The sequence below is a fragment of the Ambystoma mexicanum genome, chromosome 7q (genome assembly GCF_040938575.1).
Source record: "Ambystoma mexicanum isolate Mex_15411 chromosome 7q, UKY_AmexF1_1, whole genome shotgun sequence".
Classification (NCBI taxonomy): domain Eukaryota; kingdom Metazoa; phylum Chordata; class Amphibia; order Caudata; family Ambystomatidae; genus Ambystoma; species Ambystoma mexicanum.
The window spans coordinates 530512704-530533406 of NC_090941.1; the positions used below are offsets into that span (position 1 = coordinate 530512704).

General features: G+C 48.7%; 1 protein-coding gene across 1 annotated transcript in view; it reads right to left on the reverse strand.

The window, feature by feature from the left end:
* The window catches only part of COG3 (component of oligomeric golgi complex 3), a 1080852-nt gene that overhangs the window by 891126 nt on the left and 169023 nt on the right, over window positions 1-20703 (reverse strand). Inside the window, exons 4-5 of the mRNA XM_069640775.1 lie at window positions 13372-13537; window positions 2587-2661 (exon numbers count right to left, since the gene is read on the reverse strand). Coding sequence (XP_069496876.1) covers window positions 2587-2661; window positions 13372-13537 — 241 coding nt within the window. The remainder of the gene's footprint in view (window positions 1-2586; window positions 2662-13371; window positions 13538-20703) is intronic.

Consider the following 20703-nt stretch of genomic DNA (forward strand, 5'->3'; position numbering starts at 1 on the left):
GTCACTCAAAATGTCTTTGACAAAATAGAGCAGGTGCCAGTGTTGCAGTATATGAAAACAAGAGAGGTGATGGCTGACAGGTTTAGAATTCCTCTTAACCTCTGGCACTGCTCTGGGCAACCCCAAGACCATCATTATTCAGCCTGCCAAGCCATTACAGAAAGGGGTAAGGCCATATGCAAATCAGGCTTTGTCCCACCCTAAGAAGGGGCTGTCCGGCCCAAACTGCTTGGTCACATTCCTTGTGCATGAGACCACAAGCAACCCCAGGCATGTCTGTCCATGTTGGGCACCGGGGTAATAAATGTAAAGTTGCAAGCTACTAAACACGCATAAAAAGTCACTTGCCACCCCAATTCTCGACAAACCTGCAGTGCACTATTTCTTACTTGTCAATAGTCTATTATTACTAGCCAATGGCTGGCAGCGAGTGCACATTTTGAGCCCTGTTTGCGCGTCTGGACATACCTGTCCCACTTGGGGGTGAGGGTGGTGGGGGGGCGGGGGTGGAGGGGGTATAGCAAAATAAAAGAGGTGATGGCTGGAAGGTTAAGAATTAGTCTTAACCTCTGGTACTGCTCTGTGCAACATCCAGACCATCATTCTGCAGTTTATGGTACGGTAACATCCCGATTTTATTAGTTAAAAGTAATGGCATACAACAATTATTGTTAATGCTCAAAGCACAAGGGTCTGCTGCAAAAATACTTGGGTATCTTTTAACATTGCTCATAAGCAATCAAATCCAGCCACAAGTCTGCTCGAATTATTCACTTTGAATGATTAACCCTAGCAAGGTAGCTCACATTTTGCTGAAAAAGATAAATGACACAGGAAGCTTCCCTGGACAAATGCTGAAATATGTGATCCATGTTTAAAGGGGGCCTTTGCATTGCAACTAAAAGAGGATCAAAATGGCACTGTATGGCAGTGCAGGACAGTATAACAAACTATGTTTTGGTATTTATGCAAAGAGATCATCCACGACAGCATCCATCAACGTGAACATCCATCACTTGAAAGTCCAGTTTATGTTGATGCATACCCAGTATGGCAATCTTTCACTTAAATATCCAATATCAAAAGGTGAGGTAGGTTGAAAAATTGAATTTAGATTTTCAGAAGATGGAAAGCTAGTTCATTAAAACACACATACTGGAGTCTATTCCAAGTCAAGGCACAAGAGTACAGAAATCTATGAAACATCAAGGTAACCTTGTGGCCAACAGGAATCCAAGTGATTTAACCGAATGCGAAATTACCGCGGCTGAAATATCCGAAAACAAAGTGCTCGAATGACCAAAAGTTCGAACACTTTATTTTCGGACATTTCAGCCCCGATAATTTGCAAAAAACACATTCTCACACACACCCCCCCACCCACACCACCAACAAAAACAAACCCACTTACCTTATCTTCCCGCTGGTTCCGGCAGTGCCAGTTCCCTTTCACTTCTGTGAAAGGCAACCGGCGCTGCAGGCTCCTTTTCTTTTCTTCTTTTTTTTTCTTCTTTTTAAACGGACGGCTGCGGGGGTGTCCCCCGCAGCCCCGCTCACGATACCATAAAGTATAGTGAGCGGGGCAATGTGGGGGGACACCCCCGCAGCCCCCGTTTCTTTTTTTTTTCTTTTACACGGACGGCTGCGGGGGTGTCCCCGCTCACTATACCATAAAGTATAGTGAGCGGGGCAATGCGGGGGACACCCCCGCAACCCCTGTTTTATTTTAATGCTACCACCAAAGGATCGAACTTTTGGTGTTCGATCCTTTGGTGGTAGCATTTTTAGAACTTTTGGTCATTTCGACCTTTTTTTTTTAGGTCAATTCGACCTAAACCGGCCAACAGACATCTTAAAAGAAGAATTTCCCCAAGATGTATTTTATTTCATTAATAAGGAGAGCTCGCAAAATCCACTTGCCCACTTGCATTGGCGAGGGGATTTTATCAAGGGCTACTACCAGTTGCATAGTACTCAACCTTACTGGGGAGTATGGGAATGTTTGAAACGTATTTGACATTTACTGCAAACAAACATTGTTTGCAGTAAATGGCAAATACATGTTTCACTGTGCATGACTGGCCTTTGGGTGGCAGCACTGCACCAAATATGAAGTGTGCTTATTGTGACGCACCATTTTACAGAAAGCACAGGTAAACATTTTCTCACTTGTCGAATGCGTGAGGCCTGAAGAGGTGAATGAAGAAAAAAAAATGGAGGAGCCTCTACCAATATTAAACAGCTGAAGCCTTTCTTAAATAAACTCTCTCCAACATTAATTTAAAGTGTTTAGCCCAATAAAAGCTAGATGAAGTGGAACAAGAAAGGTTCCCAACAAATACCAGAGACCTAGCGTGCATACAGAGCAGAGACTATAGTTGAAAGCACCAGTCATTTTTACACATTACCCATACTGCATGCAAAGCACATCCACTGAGAACACAAAGGAACAAGGAACAAAGTACACCACGCCATGAGGCAAATAGACCTACACATTTGTTGAAAGTGTAATACCTGTGACCTACTACTTAATTTTAAGTATCCCACAAAGATCAAACAATTAGAAGGAAATAATATGATACTTACAGTGTTAATAGTTTCCAATTCATTGAAATATGAAAGTTTCTGTTGAATGCTTTCAGCTAAGTCAACAAGCTCGGACTGTTAAAAAGAAGAGACAAAATTAAGAAGCTAGTTATTATCCTCAAAGCTCAAACTGTTATTCATTAAAATCCACAAAAGTAACACAATGTTGCTTAGGTGGCGTGATGACTTTATATCAGAGAGACACCATACTTACAATGTTATACTTGCATTTAACACACCAATATAATTGCATTGTTCATTTCCTTCAATCAAAGTAACTGGACTAAGGCAGCTGATAACAATTTGAAAGGAAAGTAACCAGGAATAGAAACATGATGCCCACGTTATCTGAATGGAGCCACTGTGCACCCAAGAAATTACATCAGGAATCAAAGCACCATTGAATATATGCTAACAAATTAACTAGGCTGCTAAACAGAAAATTCACTGTCTTAGTTAAAATGGGATTTGATTGCGCTAGTAAATAGTTATAAAACAAGTATTTGTTTCATTCGGTTGGCAGAATAGGTGTTTATAGCTAAAGCAATTGGGTTTAAAAACATACAACAAATGATTGCCAAAGCTCTCATCATTGAGACCTGATCCCTGTTTGTTAGTGTAAAGATTAACAGTGCAGGCAAAAACATAAAGTAGGCATACAATATTCATGTCAAAATTAGAATTAAACATTTTCACTTTGTTTTTAATCAAATAAGCAATATTAATACACATTTTCAAAAGGTACACTGTTCATATGCTGAACAACACCAATCTTCACATTTATCTTACAGGAGCACCAAACAAATTCCACCAGCTTCATCACTGTTTAATTATCATAAAAACATAATGGGTAGAAACAATCGCTAGCTGAATTTAAACAAATTGAACCACTAGTACACGTTATTGGCCATCAACCCAAATCCTCAAACTCCACCCATCCGTTTTTGGCTCACTAGCCCTTTTTGCTCTCCATCTTAAATGTGGGTATCCATTTTCATTGCAATCTCACATAATGAACACAAAAGAAGTATGTAGTTAAATCCACATTGCTATGTCCATTTCTTTTATTTGCATCACCATTCTCCATTGAGGTGTAATAAAAACCATAGGCAAATCTAAGCCAAATCGTGTGCTCTATGCTACCGAATTATTTTCTTGCCCGTTACACAGAGCTGTCTGCATGATATTCCAACTCAGCATGCGAGTCAATGTTTTCAACCTGAGGAATCCCCCACCCTCCAGGAGTTCAGTGGCCTCTAGGATCAAGTTAAAACGTATGCAGATTTCTAAATAAAAGACAGACATTCTATATGATTGCCATGTTTGGCGAGCAACACTCCGTCAGAAGGAGAAGGTATCAGGAACATCAGTGTCCTAAGCAGGCACAGTGGTGACACAGACTCTTCTTGGAGCAGTAGAAGAATGGCCTTCAGGACTCAAATTGCAGATGTGCTCAACTCCTTTCTGCAAAGCCCAAATGTGCACCCTCCAACCACTAGTGCCACAATATCAATCCCCTGCACAGAGCAGCTCTGAGGGTCTTGTGGATGGTTGTTGCTCTGTCAAAAGCACACAAAAGGATTTCCTACCCATTTATAGCCCCAATTGCTGCCTTCTTCCAAAGCGTACACAGGTCTGTACAAACATCTCACTGGCGCAGATTGATCGCGGGTGGGCACTGTAATTAGGTCCTCAACGTGACCTGGACTTCGGATAGATCTGAAAAGCAGACGCTACTCTCTAAACCAGCAAGATGGCTCACCTATAACATAACTGGGTCCTGGGCATAGGAGTCTTTTAGCGACTGCTGCACTACACATTCCAATCCTCAAGAAATCTGACCTTCTCATGTATAGAGAGCATTATCATCTGTGACCAACATTGCCAGAACTTCATTTAATGTGAAATGTAGGCAGGGATGGTTCTCACAAAGTACCTGTGTCAGTGCAGCTGGCTACCACAGTTCGGCCAAGATCTCCCTCTCGCTCCCAACTGTCTGATAGTGCACTACCTATGTTTTCAAGTACAAAGAGGAGACATACACTCGAACCCTGTTGGACTACACAAAATTCATGGGCACAGTGGAGGTCAGCACTCAATCTTTATGGGATGCAGCAAAAATAATTCTCTGGTCGACAGCCATTGAGAGGTGGGCCCTAAAGAAGAAAGAGGAAGTGGGCAGAAAGTACAACTGGGAAGCAACTATTAATCAAAACAAAAGCAGAACCTGAAGATTTCAATACAAATAAATACAAATTGAGCAAACCTTTTATGGTGAATGCCCTCTTTTCATAGAAGGAAGAAGGCTGGACCTTCTATGAACAAGGACACAAAGCTGGAACACTGCTTGCGCACCTGATCAAGAAGAAACAAACAACCCGTCACTCAGCAGCACTGAAAGTGACCCAGTGTGCGAGGACTAGTCACCAGTCCGACATTGAAGAAGCATTGAAATCCTTCTGCTCCAATTGGCATACCTCAGAATTACCTGAAGATACAACCCATTATGAGCAAAATGTTGAGGGGCTGAAGCTCCTTTGGCTAATCGCGTAAGGATTTTCCTATTCAGTATGCACTTTTGGATTTGAAACTAATTATTATGGATCTTTTGGCAAGGCCCAAAAATAAAGATGATATTGAGAACATTATACAGAGACAAACCACGTGGAAGGGTGAAACCGCTGAATGCTAAACTATACCCCTGAGCATCCAAGCTGGGTCCGCTGGCTCAGGCCAGAAACAAAGCCACAGAACAGTGTCTCAAACACTTCCTCCTCAGACCCACTCAACGCTCCAATTTCATACACCAAGACCACATACTTTCTCTGCCCAACGCTCAGTCTAACCATGTATTTGTCATTCAATTGTAATCAATGTAACTAAGAGCCAGATCAGGTGGTATTCCACTATTATGTGAAGTTATCAGTGTCAAGAAACTAAATTTAAAAAAATCTATAAAGAAACAAAAACTGTACCCTGATAATCTCAAAAACTACCGCCCCATTACCCATTCCCTTTCTAGGTAAGAGTCTTTAGAAAGCAGTAGCCACACAACTCCTCCAACACATCAATACCCTCCTTCAGTCCTACCAATCTGGCTTTAGACCGAGATGCAGCACAGAAACGGCTACAATCAAGGTGATCAACGATGGCCTTAAGATCCTTGATGATGGCCATCCTTATCTCCTAGTTCTCCTTGACCGCTCAGCAGCATTTGACACAGTAGACCACCAGACACTCACCGACAATCTACAATCGCTCCATGGGGATCAGCGACATCATCCTCAGCTGGTTCAAATCCTACCTTGCAAACCGCCAACAGTTCGTACAAATGGATTGTTCCAGATCACCAACTCTTACCCATCAACTGTTGAGTCCCATAAGGATCCATCCTGTCCCTGTGATCTTAAATCTTTACATGAAACCGCTCTGAACCCTCCTCTCTCCACGCAACAACTACATTCACCAATATGCAGATGACACCAGATCTACCTCAAGATATGGGGCCCAATTACGAGTAGCGCAGTAAAAATGGGATCATTACCGGCATGGCGGAACGAGCGGGTCCGTACTCGTATGACGCCGCTAATAGCGGGTGATTACGAGTGCGCGAGTACGCGCGAACCCCCATGCCGGTAATGGCCATACCGGCATGCCGCAAAAGGCCCTCCAACCCCCCTGCCCCGATACTGCCACCGCCTAGGAGTAACCCCTAAATACCGACCCGGTAATACCAACATGCTAATACCGGGCTCGTAAAACCGGACCCGGAAATAACGTCATCGCGTCGGAACGGGAAATGGGTCGGCGGCCATCTTTAAAAACACAATCCATTGCAATCCTCCCAAACCACCAGTTGTTTCCTGGAGAGCTCGGTGCCAATACTTCCATAATGTCCAAGGGAACCCGGAAGACCACCTCGTGGCTGCGGAAAAAGCGTTTTTCTGACGCTGAATTTAATATGCTAGCGGACACCCTTGCTGCACATGCAGATCTCATGAAATCCCAGAACATGAAGCGTGAGGTGCAGCAGAAGAAGAAGGATATCTGGCAGGAGGTAGCCCGCAAGGGGTCGGCTGTAGGAATCGCCCCACGTAGTGTCAAGGACTGCAGGAAGAGGTGGGATGACCTCCGCATGAGGGTCCGCAACATCATGGCAAGCAACAGGAGGGAGGCCACGGCCACAGGTGGGGGTTCCCACTCTCCTGCAAAAATGCTCCCCTGGGAGGAGACCGCAAGCAGCTTCATTAATCCAGAGTCCATCAAGGGATTTGGGGAAATGGAGACGGGTGCGCCATCATCACCAGAAGGAGGCGAGTGACCCTGTAGGGGAAACCATGACGTAGACAAGTGATGTGGAAGAGAGTCTAGGCAAGGCAATTCATGTACCAACACCCACATGAACACATCCAAGTCCACACGGCGGGCCAAACCCTGCCAGACAGAAATGTATGCAGAGTGCCAATCCCATAACCAACACACATGGACCGTGCCCATGTAATACATCACACAAACCCCAAATCAACGGCATGCCAACTGCCATGCATTAAATGCAAAAATACCCCCTCAGAATACCCTGTGCGACACACCTTTAAGACATGAATGCATGATTAAATGAATAATGAACAGCACCATAGTATGCTTCTGGCATGTAACACCATCACTGATGCCCTGCATCTCTTCTACCACCCCAGGCACCGAAGGAGAAGATGCCAGCCAAGACAGCACCGCGAGGGCATCCACGTCCCGAACACAGAAAAGGGCTACCGCCACCACCACCTCCGGGCAGTCAAGCAGGCCACACCTACAGCCAGTGTGCCTGACACACTCGAGACCCAGCAGCCCACACCCACACCAGTGGAAGAGGAGTCCCTAGTAGCACTGGCCACCACTGAAGAGGACTTTGAGGAGTGCATGGACCAGGAAGGAGTCACACAAGTGACATGTACACCCACCCCAAGCCCCGTGTCCACCCCCCCACCTCAAATTCCGCCCTCACCCACCTACAGCAGTGCTGATCCCTGCCTGCATGATTCGGACCTGAGCCCCTTCCCCGAGGGCAGCACTGAAGAAGCAGGCCCCGTGACAGCACCCCCCACCACTCGTGCTCCAACCAACACCCTCGAGTCACGGCTGGCGAGGATGGAGGGCCGTCAGGAGGCGATGTTGGAGTTCCTGCGGCAATACATAGCAGATGGCGAGGACACCAGGCGGGAAATAGCTACTGCCATAGCGGGGACCACTGCCGCTATTACCGCTAACACAGCCGCAGTGAATGCGTCGGCAGTGCTGATGAGGGACTGTCTGGGGGCAATAACACAGGTGCTAACATCAATCCTGCTCCACATGCAGCGGCCACGCCTTGCAGCACCTGCCACCGACTCCTCATCAGCCATCACACCTGCTTCCTCAGTTCCCACGAGCCCTGTGCGCCAGACCAGAAGGAGTGCAAGGCACACTGAAATGCTGCCCCCGGACAGCAAAAAGTCCCACAAGTATTGTGGCCGGACAATGGGAGTGGGACACATGGTTGTGGGTGAATGGGAGCATTTGGGGGAGTTTATTGGGTGGGTTTGGGAGTTCACTGGGGGGTTTTGGAGTTTATTGTGGGGGTTTGTAGTTACCTGGGGGGGGTTTGGGAGTTCACTGGGTGTTTGGGGGGCGGGGGGGTTGTCACATTTTTGTTGTTTGAACCAATACACCCGTTGTGAGAAAAAACATAATGCCTGGACATTGTTCATTTAGTGTGTATCCATTTAATGCAGGACGGTGTTCAGTGCCCAAATCCCAACATTCCCTGTATGCATGTCCACAAGGACCCGGTGTACAATGTGTTACTGACACATATTTATCAATGTCCCTGTGGGTCAGAAGTATTCATCAATCAGTGATTGGCATACTGCACGGCCATCCTGTGCATCACGTACTGGCAGAGGTGCTGCTTCACCTCCGTCTCGATCCCCATCATCCTCACCCGGTGCATGCATGTCAATGTCAGGTGGCAGTGGTACATTTCTCCGGACGCACATGTTGTGCAGCATGACACAGGCCATGGTGATCTTTGCCACCTTCTCAGGCCTATAAAGGAGTGCTCCACCAGACCTGCTTAGGCAGCAGAACCGCACCTTCAACAGCCCAAAGGTCTGCTCAATCACAACACGAGTACGGGAGTGTACCCGATTGTACTCCTCTTCATGGCTGTTCTGCGGGTTCCGCACAGGGGTAAGTAGCCACGCCTTCAAGGGATATCCTCCATCACCTGCAAGCAAATACAAATTGGTGTGCGTCACTCTCAGCTGCCACCTTCAGGAATCACAGTCATGGCTGCAGCTATTTGGTGTGGACATGGCACAAATGTCATCTAGATGCATACTATACTGCTATGAGGTGTGGTAGTCTGGATGGCGTTCAATAGATGATGCAGGGTGAAATAATGCATGCAGAGGCGGATGTACTGTGGTTCTACGACAATGTTTAACCTCACATTTATGCTGTGTATACTACTCTGTGCATGGTCACACTAGGCACATTGGCACATTTGCATTCCTGTTTAGTCATGCATTGCTTGACATACACATGGTGGTCAGGTTGTGTGTCTTACATGTGGTCATTGATATGCGTTAATGGTCAGATGTGTGGCAATGATGTGTCCTGTTGGGGTTGGGGGGTTCAGAACAGGTCAGGTGTCATTAGTTCTGCGTGCATTCTCCACTCACTGTCGATTCCCACCCTGGTGGGGTATGCATTCCCCTCGCTCCCCATTCCCACCCAGGTGGGGTATGCATTCCCCCCAGATTCCCACCCAGGTGGGGTATGCATCGCAACACATCCCTAACCCAATGCACTGGCATGGGACAGTCAGGCAACTCACCATGTAGCCAGGCACGTGGTCCAGCATGTCGCTCCATGTGACGGGGTAGCGTGGAGTTCCGCAGCACCATGGCATCATGTGTTGATCAGGGAAATCGGGCGCAGCAATGTGTGATCTTGCTGGAGTCACATACCATCTGCACATTGATGAGTGGTATTGCTTGCGATTGCGGTACACCGCCTCTACGGCATGGGGGACGACCAATTAGACATGGGTGCAGTCCAGGGCACCAACACAAATGGGCATGCCTGCCAGTGCATGGAAGCCTACTTTGGTGTCGGCCATCTCCTGGGCAGTCCGTAGTAGGGATATGTGTGTGCTAGCGTGCTTCAGGAGGGCATCCAGCACTTGGGTCAGCATGCGTGAAAATAGTGGTAGTGAAATGCCATGCAGCTGGCCCACTGTTTGCTGGTAGGTGCTTGTGGCTGGGAAGTGGAGCACAGACACCACCTTTAGTAGCAGGGGGATGGCAGTGCGTATTTCTATGAGGCTGGCAATGTTGTTGCCTATCATGTCCACTATGGTGAAGATGGTGTCCCAGTCCAACCGGTACAGGGTGTGGATATGCTCAGGGGTTAGATTGAATGGACTGGGTCTGATGCGAGGGATTGGTGGCTGCCTACGAGGGACTACTGGGTGCACTGGTGGTAATTGCTGGGTCTGTCTCACCCTCCTTCACCTCCTGCGTCTCCACTGTGCTGCCTGTTGTTGCTGCTGTTGTTGTAGTTGCTGTTGTTGCTGTAGTTGTAGCGGTATAGGCATGTCCTCCAGTGCCATCATTGCAACAGCTGGTGGTAGCATTTTGGTGTAGGAAGGTGTGTGATGTGTGGTGTGTGGGTGTACTCCTTTTATCCTGGGCCAGACTCCATTGAGTCCACCTGTGGTGATTGTGTGCACCTGTGGCAGTTGGCTTGATTGCTGATTGCGGGTGGTCCGCGATGCCTGTACGGCCGGCATCGTGCAGCCCCTGATTACCGCCTTCGGGATGCCGGTATTTGCATGTCCGCGTGGGTTGTGATGTCCTCCTATTACCGGCATGCCGGTATTTGTTCCCCGAAGGGGCGCTTGTACGCGCACATGCTGGTATGAGGGGGCACGGTACGGACGGTGCCGGTATTGGCGGGTTGTCTGGTCGGAATGCCCCAGACCTGTTAACAATGTCGCTATTACCATTCCACTTTCCCTTTTTCATTACCTCCATTCTCGTAATGAGGCCCTCTGTGACGAATCCTTGGATGTCGTCACTTCTCCATGATGGGGAACCCCTTCCCATAAGGCCCGGGAGGGGAGGCCACTACCCAATAGTCCCCCTCGGGGTGGTAAACAGCAGGAGGGTCTCATGGGGAGAGACTCCCCCTCTGGGGTAATGACAACCATCTAAGGAGAATGTGGTATGACATCCCTCACCCAACACCCTATGCATCCTCCTACCCCATGACCTACACGTATATATCACACACCTCTATGTATGTCTGTAAGACTGAAATCCCAAAATGTACCGAGACGAGGAAGAGTAAGGATGACCTAACAAAGACTTCCTTGAGATGTGCTGGGACGAGGAGGAGGTGCATAGCACTAAAGAGCACTTGGAAGAAGGTGAATGAGCGTTCTAGTTGTCAGTGGCCATTCTGAATGAAGACAAAGGAAGGACTTATCCAATTGTCAACCCTTCCCTGGGGGAACCGAGCCCGGGACGGCGGTTCGGTAAAAAAGGCGGTTAACCAGGATGCGGACAGAGAAGGAGAGACGTCCACATATGGTCCTACTATGCTGGAAGCTGGCACATCAGGGGTCTGGGCGAGTGCAGGAATCTGACAGTGCGGTCGAAGGGAGACACGCTGCCTGTCAGGGACAAACAACAAGGGTCGCAGAGACAACAGGAGGAGAACCAAAGAGTAGTTTTCCAATACGGGGCAAGAGAGAAAATCTCTGTAAAATATCAAAGGACACTAATAATCACCCAGAAGGAAGCTTAGGGGCCGGGGTCTGAGACCCTCAACAAAAAGGGAAGATCATTACCAGTCATCTTCCTCGTGACAGTACTTGGCAAAGGAGTGAGCCAAGTCTGCCAGAAAAGAAGCATAGAGAAACTCGAGTCTGAGACCCACACCTACTAAAGAAGATCAACATAATTCATCTTCTTCGTGGCATTACACGGAAGGGAAAGTGAATTGGGTTTGCTGAACACATATCAGAGGAAAGCTTGAGTCTGGGACGTTACAAAGGGAGAAGAGTACAAGTCATCTTCTTCAAGGCAGTATCTGGCAGGAGAGTGAATCCGGTCTGCCATACCGAGTATGCGGAGAAAGGCCACGGTAGGGAGTCATTCCCCCTGGTGTTGTGCACTGTGGAACGAAGTGTGAGAAAGGCCAGGGGAAGGGAGACATTCCCTCCCCCTGCAGAAGAACTTGCAACCAGAACTGTACCATCCAGTGCAGGGGGAGGGAGCCATTCTCCTGGACCAAGAACATTGGTGCAATCTTTTAGTTTAGTTTTAAGTGTAAGAGACAGAGATAGCAATATTTTGACGCAGGACAGTGGACCTTTTAAGTTACGAAGACATCCTGACAGATCCATTAGCAGCTTTGTTGAGGCAGTGAAACACCTCATAGAAATGGGCACATTGATCCAGTCCTGGATGTCCAGTGCTTACCTGAACTCAAACGCTCCAAGACTGAACTCCTCCTGCTGACCAACAACACTGAACGCCCTGACATCCAGACCTGGCTCTCTGCTATGAACCTCGAGATTCACACCCCAGCTGGCCCCCTGTGCCAAGTCCCTTGGGTTCAACATCAACAGCTACCTCTCGTTCAAACAGCAGATAGCAAGGAAGACACAACGGGCCAAGTAGCAACTTTGCCTACTGCAAAAAATCAAGACCTTCACCCCAGAAAATACCTTTAGAGCCACTGTCCAAGCCCTGGTCTTCTCCCACCTTGATTGTGGCAATGCCCTTTTGGAAGGCCTTCCGGAGACTATCCTGGTAACCCTTTAAATGTGTCCTGCATGCTGCAGCAATACTCATTAAAGGACTCTGCAAATTCGACTACATCACCCTGACCGTCATCCTGACTACAAGCCCGTATCATCTTCAAATCCTGTTGCATTCTCTACCTGGCTATCATCTGGAAGTCCCCAAGCTACCTCACTGAGAAATTCACCATCTAAGGAGGCCTGAGATCCACCAGAAGTAAGGAAACGTGCAGACCTGAATTAAAGACAGTGCGGAGAGGAAAGAACCATAAAAAAGGCCTTCTGTGTCTACGCTCCAAGGCTCTGGAACCTCCTCCCCGTCAACATCAGACTTGCCCAATCACTTCTACAGTTCAGGAAAGAGCTCAAGACTTCCTCTTCAAGGAATGGCTCCTCCTTAATAGGTCCACAAACTATCCACTCCCCACCCCTATATGAGACTACGGGATCTGCTTCCCACTGTCTTCCCTACATGCTGCCAATTGCCCACCCGCTCCCCTTCGTTCCACTCCTTTTTTCTCAGCTTCCCTCTCTGTGTTCTTCCCCCTATGATTGTAAAGCACTCCGTTGCTTCCCGAAACTAAGTCCGCCATCAATAAATACCCTGATAATAATAATAAAAATAATGTGCATAGTAAAAAAATAGAAAAACACTCTCCAGATGCCCTATTCAAAAAGTTACATCCAGCAGTAACCATAAGTGTCATGAATACAATAGAATATGCAAGACTCTCTATAACAGGGGCTACATAATAAAAGAGGACACTTCCCTCAGGCACCTTTTTCCTTTCTTGAACAACATTTATATCAGAAATGTTACATGGAAACAGTTTTTTAATCTTCAGCAATATAAAGCAGAATGGAAGATCTGTTGCCTCAGTCTGGCAAAAAAAACATTATTTTTTTCCCCCTAAGAAAAGGGCTCAATAAAGTATTACCTGCTCTTTCAGAAGTTGCTCACAGGCTTCATGCAGGGTACCAGTCTTGGTGGACACAAAGAGATACTGCTTCTGAAGAGACTGCAAATGTTGCAAAGCACTGTTCACATCATTCAATATGGCGTCACACTGCTCCTGAAAACCAGATAAATAATCCCTCATCTCTCTAGGAAAGCAAAAACAAAGGTTAGTCAAAACTAAGGAATTTGGCACAATTAACGTGCCATTTCAAATTTAACATAAGTGATTTTATCAAGGAAAACATTTGATTGACACTTTATTACTCAAACACAAATCGTACTAAAACAACTCCAACCTGATTTAACCCCATTTATGCATGTATCTCTTTACTCCACAGCACTAACCAAAGATAAATCAGCCTTAAGTTTTAATGATTCAATGCAAGCTACAAAAGCTTGCAAATCAATACAACCAAATCTCTGATATGGAGCAGGCCTATAAATAATCCTATTTCTTGGTGCCATGCCCTCTGTAAAGCAGTTCTGATTTCCACTTCGCATATTCAAATCATGCACTAGGAGGAGCTGCTATTTATTTTTACATATTTATTTATTTTATTTGTTTGTTTGTACCGTGCCAAAGCCCGCAGGTATTAGGGCGCCAGACATGAACACAAGAGACGAAAAGCATACAGGCCACAGGACAACACTTAACATGTATGTTTCAGTCAAATAGTGGGCCGGGATTAGTCCATGTGTCATTTATCGAAATAGAAGTGTCTTGACCTTCTTTCTGAAGGTACTATACAAGGTCTCTAGCCTGATGGACAGCAGAAGATTATTCCATGTGGTGGCCGCTATGGTTTGAAGGCTTTGCATAGGCTATTTTATTTTCTTGTACCTGGTGGTTTCTAACTGGCCCTGTGCTTGGGAACGGAGGGCCTGCCTTGGTACGTACGTGATCAATTTAGTTTTGGAGTTATGCAGGGGCTGTGCCATGGACGCAGCAGCGAGTTGGGGAGAGTGCTTTGAATTTAATTCTGTCCTGGATGGTTAACCAATGGAGGTTTTTCCTGTCCTCGCTGATGTGTTCCGATTTCCTTTTTCCTTTTACGATTCTCACCGTATGATTTGGATTTGGCCCCCATCAGGAGAGCGTGTCCGTAGTCCAACCTGGACGAGATGGTTGCTCATGCCACTGTTGCACAGTTTTCCTCATTAAGTTAGAGCCGGATTCTGCATAGTAGTCTTCGATAGTAAGATCAATTCTGATTTAATTGCATGACATGTGCCTCAGCGCTTAGAGAAGCCTATAAGTACATCCCTAATGTTTTGACATTATTTTCAACTTTTATTTGGGCATTGTTTATAGGCAGGGGCTCGTATTGTTGGCATAATTTGGCTCTGGTTTGGTTGGTCCCAAAGATCATCAGTTCTGTTTTCTTTGCATTCAAACACAACCAGTTGTTGGTCATCCAAGTTTCAATGATTTTATATAGTTTCTTGACCTTGGAGCTGTCTTGGGCATAGTCACCACTCAACTCGATGATCAGCTGGGCATCATCGGCGTAATTTGTGAAAAATACGCCAATTTTTTCAAGGATCAAACCGAGATGCCTGATGTATAAATTGAAAAGTATCAGAGATAGGCTGGCCCCATGGGGTACACCGCAGCTGATTTTTCTTCACAAAAGAAGCTGTTCCCCTAATGTACCTTAGATTTCCTATTCGTGAGGAAAGATGTTAGCCAGTCTATTACTTCTATGGAGCAATTTGTTCCATTTTAAAGTGCTTGCTTAGGTTGATTGTGATCCAGCAGGTCAACTAGGTTTCCACACATTTGTAAGGACACTTTAAGCGATGTGGTGACATCCATAGGCATTCATTAAAACATTCTATTCCAATGATCAACCTGCTAATCAGCCATATACAAAATCCTCACGTACCATAGTTTAAAATCTGGACGAATGCATGTACAATTCCTTTGTCTTCTGGGATGTAATGTGGAAACCCATGTTGGCACTATACGTCAATCTCACATGAGGTGGGTGGTAGTATCCAGACAGGTATACCACAGGGAACTCTGGAACAAGTGTGTTTGAACAAATTCACTAAAGCACCTCCACCCACCTATGCTAGGGGTCCAAGCTGTGATTTGGTCCGCATAAGTGAAGCACTGCTTCAGGCAGCAAACTCCACAATCCAATATGGCGATTTCAACTGTCCTGTTGAACTCTCCTGAGGACCAGAAATGAAATGTACACACACGTACAACACTGCTCCTGAGCTTCAATCCTTCCTCACCACCTCATCACCTCCTCAGAGTACCTGACCAACTATTAGGTCAATTTGAACTAGGAATGCCCCCGACTTAATCATTCCGAGCTCTGGTGCATCAGAGGAGCAGACAAGCAGAAGAACAGCTGAAGAACAGTTCTTAGAATTGTGATGAGACACTTAAAAACTAAGGGGGTAATTCATAGAATTCAGCGCAGAAGTGGCGCACGTGGGCAGCGCAGAGAGGGAGCGTGCACCAGCCGTGTGCGCCAAATGGCATTCTGGCGCACCGCGTATTAATGGATTTCCCAAGCCATTTCCAGCCGTGGCGCAGTGGACATCCTGCAGCGCCAGTTACGTCCCCAAGAACACCCCTTGCGCAAGGAAAAGCTATATAAATCCCCAATACGGCGCAAAGGGCTGTGCTAACCCTGGACCAGCTTAATTAATTATTAAATAATTATTAAATAATTGTTAAAAAAACACTAATTGTGTGAAAAACTACGCGTACCCCGCTCGCGGCAGACAAAATGCGTGAAAATGTACTTGCGCACCCCCTTCAATACGCGTACCGGCTCGCGGCACGTAAATTGCGTGGAAAAAGTCCCCCCTGTGGTGTGGGCAGCCTGCGGGTCATGGTCAGGGGTGATGGGCTGCCCGCAGGTCATGGTCAGGGTGGATGGGCTGCCTGCGGGGCATGCCCAGGGGTGTAGGGTGGTCCCCTGTGGTGTGGGCTGCCTGCAGGGCATGGTCAGGGGTGATGGGCTGGCTGTAGGGCATGGTCAGGGGTGTAGGGGGGGCCCTGTGGTGTGGGCTGCCTGTGGGGCATGCCCAGGGGTGTAGGGTGGTCCCCTGTGGTGTGGGCGGGCTGCACGGCATGGTCAGGCTGGAAGGGCTGCCTGCGGGGCATGGTCAGGGGTGTAGTGGGGGGGCCTGTGGTGTGGGCTGCCTGCAGGGGGTGAATGTGGCTCCTCACCACACTGGTGCGCAAATCTGGGGGTGCGCGAGTGAGCTTTACATGCGATTTCGCTGGTGTGAGCGGGGTATGTGTATTCCAGGGTACGCGAGTGAGCTTTACACGCAATGTTGCGAGCGGGGTTTGTGTATTCCGGGGTACGCAAGTGAGCTTTACACGCGATGCCGCTGGCGCGAGCGGGGTATGTGTATTCCAGGGTACGCGAGTGAGCTTTACACGCAATGTTGCAAGCGGGGTTCATGTATTCCGGGGTACGCGAGTGAGCTTTACACGCGATGTCGCTGGTGGGAGCGGGGTACGTGTATTCCGGGGTACGTGTATTCCGGGGTACGCGAAGGAGCTTTACATGTGAATTGGTAGTGCGGGCCCTCCCGGGTATGCCCTCCCGCCTACCCATGCCCCACAGGCAGCCCACACCACAGGCCCCCCCACAACCCTGGTCATGCTCCGCAGGCAGCTCATCCACCCTGACCATGCCCTGCAGGCAGCCCACACCACAGGGAACCACCCTACGCCCCTGGGCATGCCCCACAGGCAGCACACACCACAGGGGCCCCCCCTACACCCCTGACCATGCCCTGCAGCCAGCCCATCACCCCTGGTCATGCCCCCAGCCTGCCCATCCACCCTGACCATGCCCTGAAGGCAGCCCACACCACGGGGGACCACCATACACCACTGGGCATTCCCGGCAGCCAGCCCATCACCCCTAGTCATGCCCCGCAGGCAGCCCATCCACCCTGACCATGCCCTGCCATGTGTTGTCGCGTGGCCAGCTTGATGCAGAGTGAATCCGCGCGTGAAAATAAGCATGTTTGCGTGAAAATCAAGGAAAGGCCCTTAGCTCGTAAGTGACGTAGCAAGTGTAGGGGTTAAAGGTCCACATAGGACGCCATTTTCTTGCACGTTCTTTTTGTGGAGAGCAAGCGTGTGATTCTTGCACTTCTTGTCGGTTGACACGCGATTACTTCCAGTGCGTACGTACTCCTTGTTTACTGAGGCAGAGCTCAATTCTTCTTTTGGCAGGGGGGTTGCCAACGCGCACACGCGTATCTTTTTTCCGTTCATTTTCCAGGCAGACAGTGAGTCGTGCATGTATTTTTCCACTGTGGTTGCCCCCGTGTGTCGTGTACCCATTCAGAGGTCATTGTAGCCTGCGTGTACCACACTTATGTATTTTCTATGTTTCTGGGTGCCACAGCGTACTGCGGGTCCTTCATTCCACGCACGTGGGCTACCGAGGGGTCGCCTGCACGTTTGTTTTTGTTTTTGGGGTGCCTGAGCATTGCGTGACCCGTAATTTTTCCCCAGGGGTCGCAGACAGCCTTGCAAGAGCACAGGGGTACCTATTCCATCGAGTACCCTGCCCCCTTCACCACAATTGCCCAGGACAATTGTTTTCTGCACCTCCCATTCGCACAAGTACATCAGTGCCATGGTTGGGAGGCGACCAAGTAATAAGGGAGGCAAAGGTGGCCGACCTCCATGAGATCGGCGCGGTAGGGTACATGGCCAGGATGAGCAGGGTGGCCAAGGTGGCAGTGGTGGGCAATGTGGGCAGGGTGGCCCAAGAGGGCAAATTGTCCAGGACCATTCAGGGACACCTATACCCCCCACCAGTGGGCCAGGGAGATGCAGCTGATCCCAGCTCAGGCCCTGCTAGCCTGGCCCGGATTGGTCACCAAACAGGCACGGGATGACTCACAGGCCGACTTCCATGTCACGAAGTCCAAGCCACGTGTGGCGCCACGTGTGACGGTGAGAGTTGCTGTCACCAGGCCACGTGGATTTAGGGCAGCAATGTCATCTGCTGCCCAGAGTAGCCAGAGTGAGGAGGCTGCAGGGGAAGCTGCAGCTCACTCCACCCCGGCTCTGAGTCACCCAGCCGGGACAGTGTGGGTACCGGACCCTCACACCAAGGCAGTTGTGCCGCTTGGTCCTTGCAAAAGGACCCAGCAGCCAATGCCCGCAGTGAGACCTTTGGTCATCGTGCCCATGCCTGCTTCCAGTGGCCAGTCCACCTGCGCTTCAGCCCCTACAGACCGGAGCGGCGTAGGAGACCTACCAGATCTTGAGACAATGTCCGGTGAGTGCCCATGAGTGTGTGTCCAGACCATGTGTACGTTGCTTGGGTGATGTGTTGTGATTGAGTGCCAGGTCAGGCTGTGTAGTCATAACTGCTATTTGTGTAGTGCCTCCAAGCCATCCCTCGCCCTTGGGTTTGGGATTCACTGTATCCCTACTGACCACTGCAAACACTTTGCACATGATGACTGCACTTGCCCTTAAACTGCCATCATGCCACGACATTGTTATTACAGTTTTTTCTCTTTATTCTGCCTAATTTATGGAATCATTTGCATGAAAAACGCAGATTTGTGTGCCGTTCTGCCCCAAAATCACCATACTTCAGACAGGAATTTTCCCCCACAAAGGCCCACAAATGTGCACTTTTTACGCACATTTTACACAAATGATTTCATCAATCAGGCTGATTGACTGCTGTGCACCTACACTACAAATGCACTGCACCCGATCACTTCTGAGCCCTGTTTGAATGTTCAACATGACAATTGACTTGTGTCATGTCCAAGTGACCTACCATTGATGTATCCATGTGCCTCCCCTCACTGTATTTGAACATACTGGCGTTGTTGCAGCGTGTGACACGTGTGTTTTGTCCCACTCTTTTGCATGTTCTGTTTGATGATATGCGTTTGACATGGATGGGGGACAGTAGTGATTAACTCCCATCTGGGTGTCCTTTAAAGTTCTGGTATGGCTATGCGATCTGTGTGCTGGCATGTGTCATGTCTGTGGATGGTCCATGCCACTCACAGGCTAATGTGTGATGCAGGTGCTATGCACCATGCAGCACATGTGTTGCTTTTCCATTTTAGAGTCATCAGTGTCTGCTTTCAGGTTCCCCTTCCATTACATTGCCATTGCATGCATGGCTGAGTTTGTGTCATGTGTGACATGTCTGATTAATGTATTGGATGTGTACATTGTGTTGCCTGTGTGTCGGCTATGCTGTTCATGCATGTCTTCATGACTTTTCTTTTCATTTTGTGCAGGTGATGAGGCACTAGATGCTGTGGAGGAGGAGGAGATGGTGCAGGGGCAGGAGTACTCCAAGCCCCAACCAAGCGCCACTGGAGGATGTGGGGTGGTGGCGCACGAAAAATCCATTGGTCCTACAGACCATCCTGTCCACGGGTGTCTCTGGGTACACCTCCGATGATCTCTATGGCTCAGATGCTGAATCAGACATCGACACAAATGTCCCGTCGCAGGTGAGTGTTTTTGGTAGGGATGCTGTTCTGTCCAACGCACCTGGGGGTAGAGCCCTCAATGGCCAATTCAGTATTGGAATGTTCGCCTGTGGTGGTTACGGATGCAGGGTCACACTCCCCATATATTTTCTCCTGTTCCTGGGGCAGCAGATCAAAGGAGGAATGCAGTCCTGCAGCCTCAGGCAGTGCCAGCACAGCAAGGTGCACATCACCTTGGGGCCAACAGGTGTCGTGTCCGCAACGCGGTGGCCGTGCGCCACCGGGCAATACTGTGTGGGAGAACTCCATCTATGCAATTGCAGCACAACAGGGGGCATCATGTGAGATGATGGCTCAGGCCGGGGATAGGGTGGCCACTTCCATTCTCCCCCCGAAAGGCAGGTGGAGCTCCAGCAGCAGGCAACACAGTCCACATGTCGCTCACACAGGCAGGACATGATGGCCACCAACAGGGACCGACGGGCTGAACTGGAGGCTCTGCGCACAGCCATATCTGCAGAGGCACGGGCCCACGGGGAAGATAACGCTCCCTCAGAGCTACTCTGGGTGCACTTGCGGTGTCCCAGAGTACATGGTCAGAAAAGCAGCTGGAGCAGCTAACGTGCACAATCTCAGCTGAGCTCCAGGCAACCCGCAAGGAGATTCGTGCATCACGTGAGGCCTTGCAGGCAGAACTCTGTGCAACCCGTGAGGTGCTGCATGCGGACCTCCGGACATCCTGCAGAACCCAACCTTTCAAACCCGCATGCTTGCTGCCATGGAGGAGCATGCCAGGGCTTTGCGTGGTCTGCCTCCCATACCACGCACACCTTCTCATGGAGCA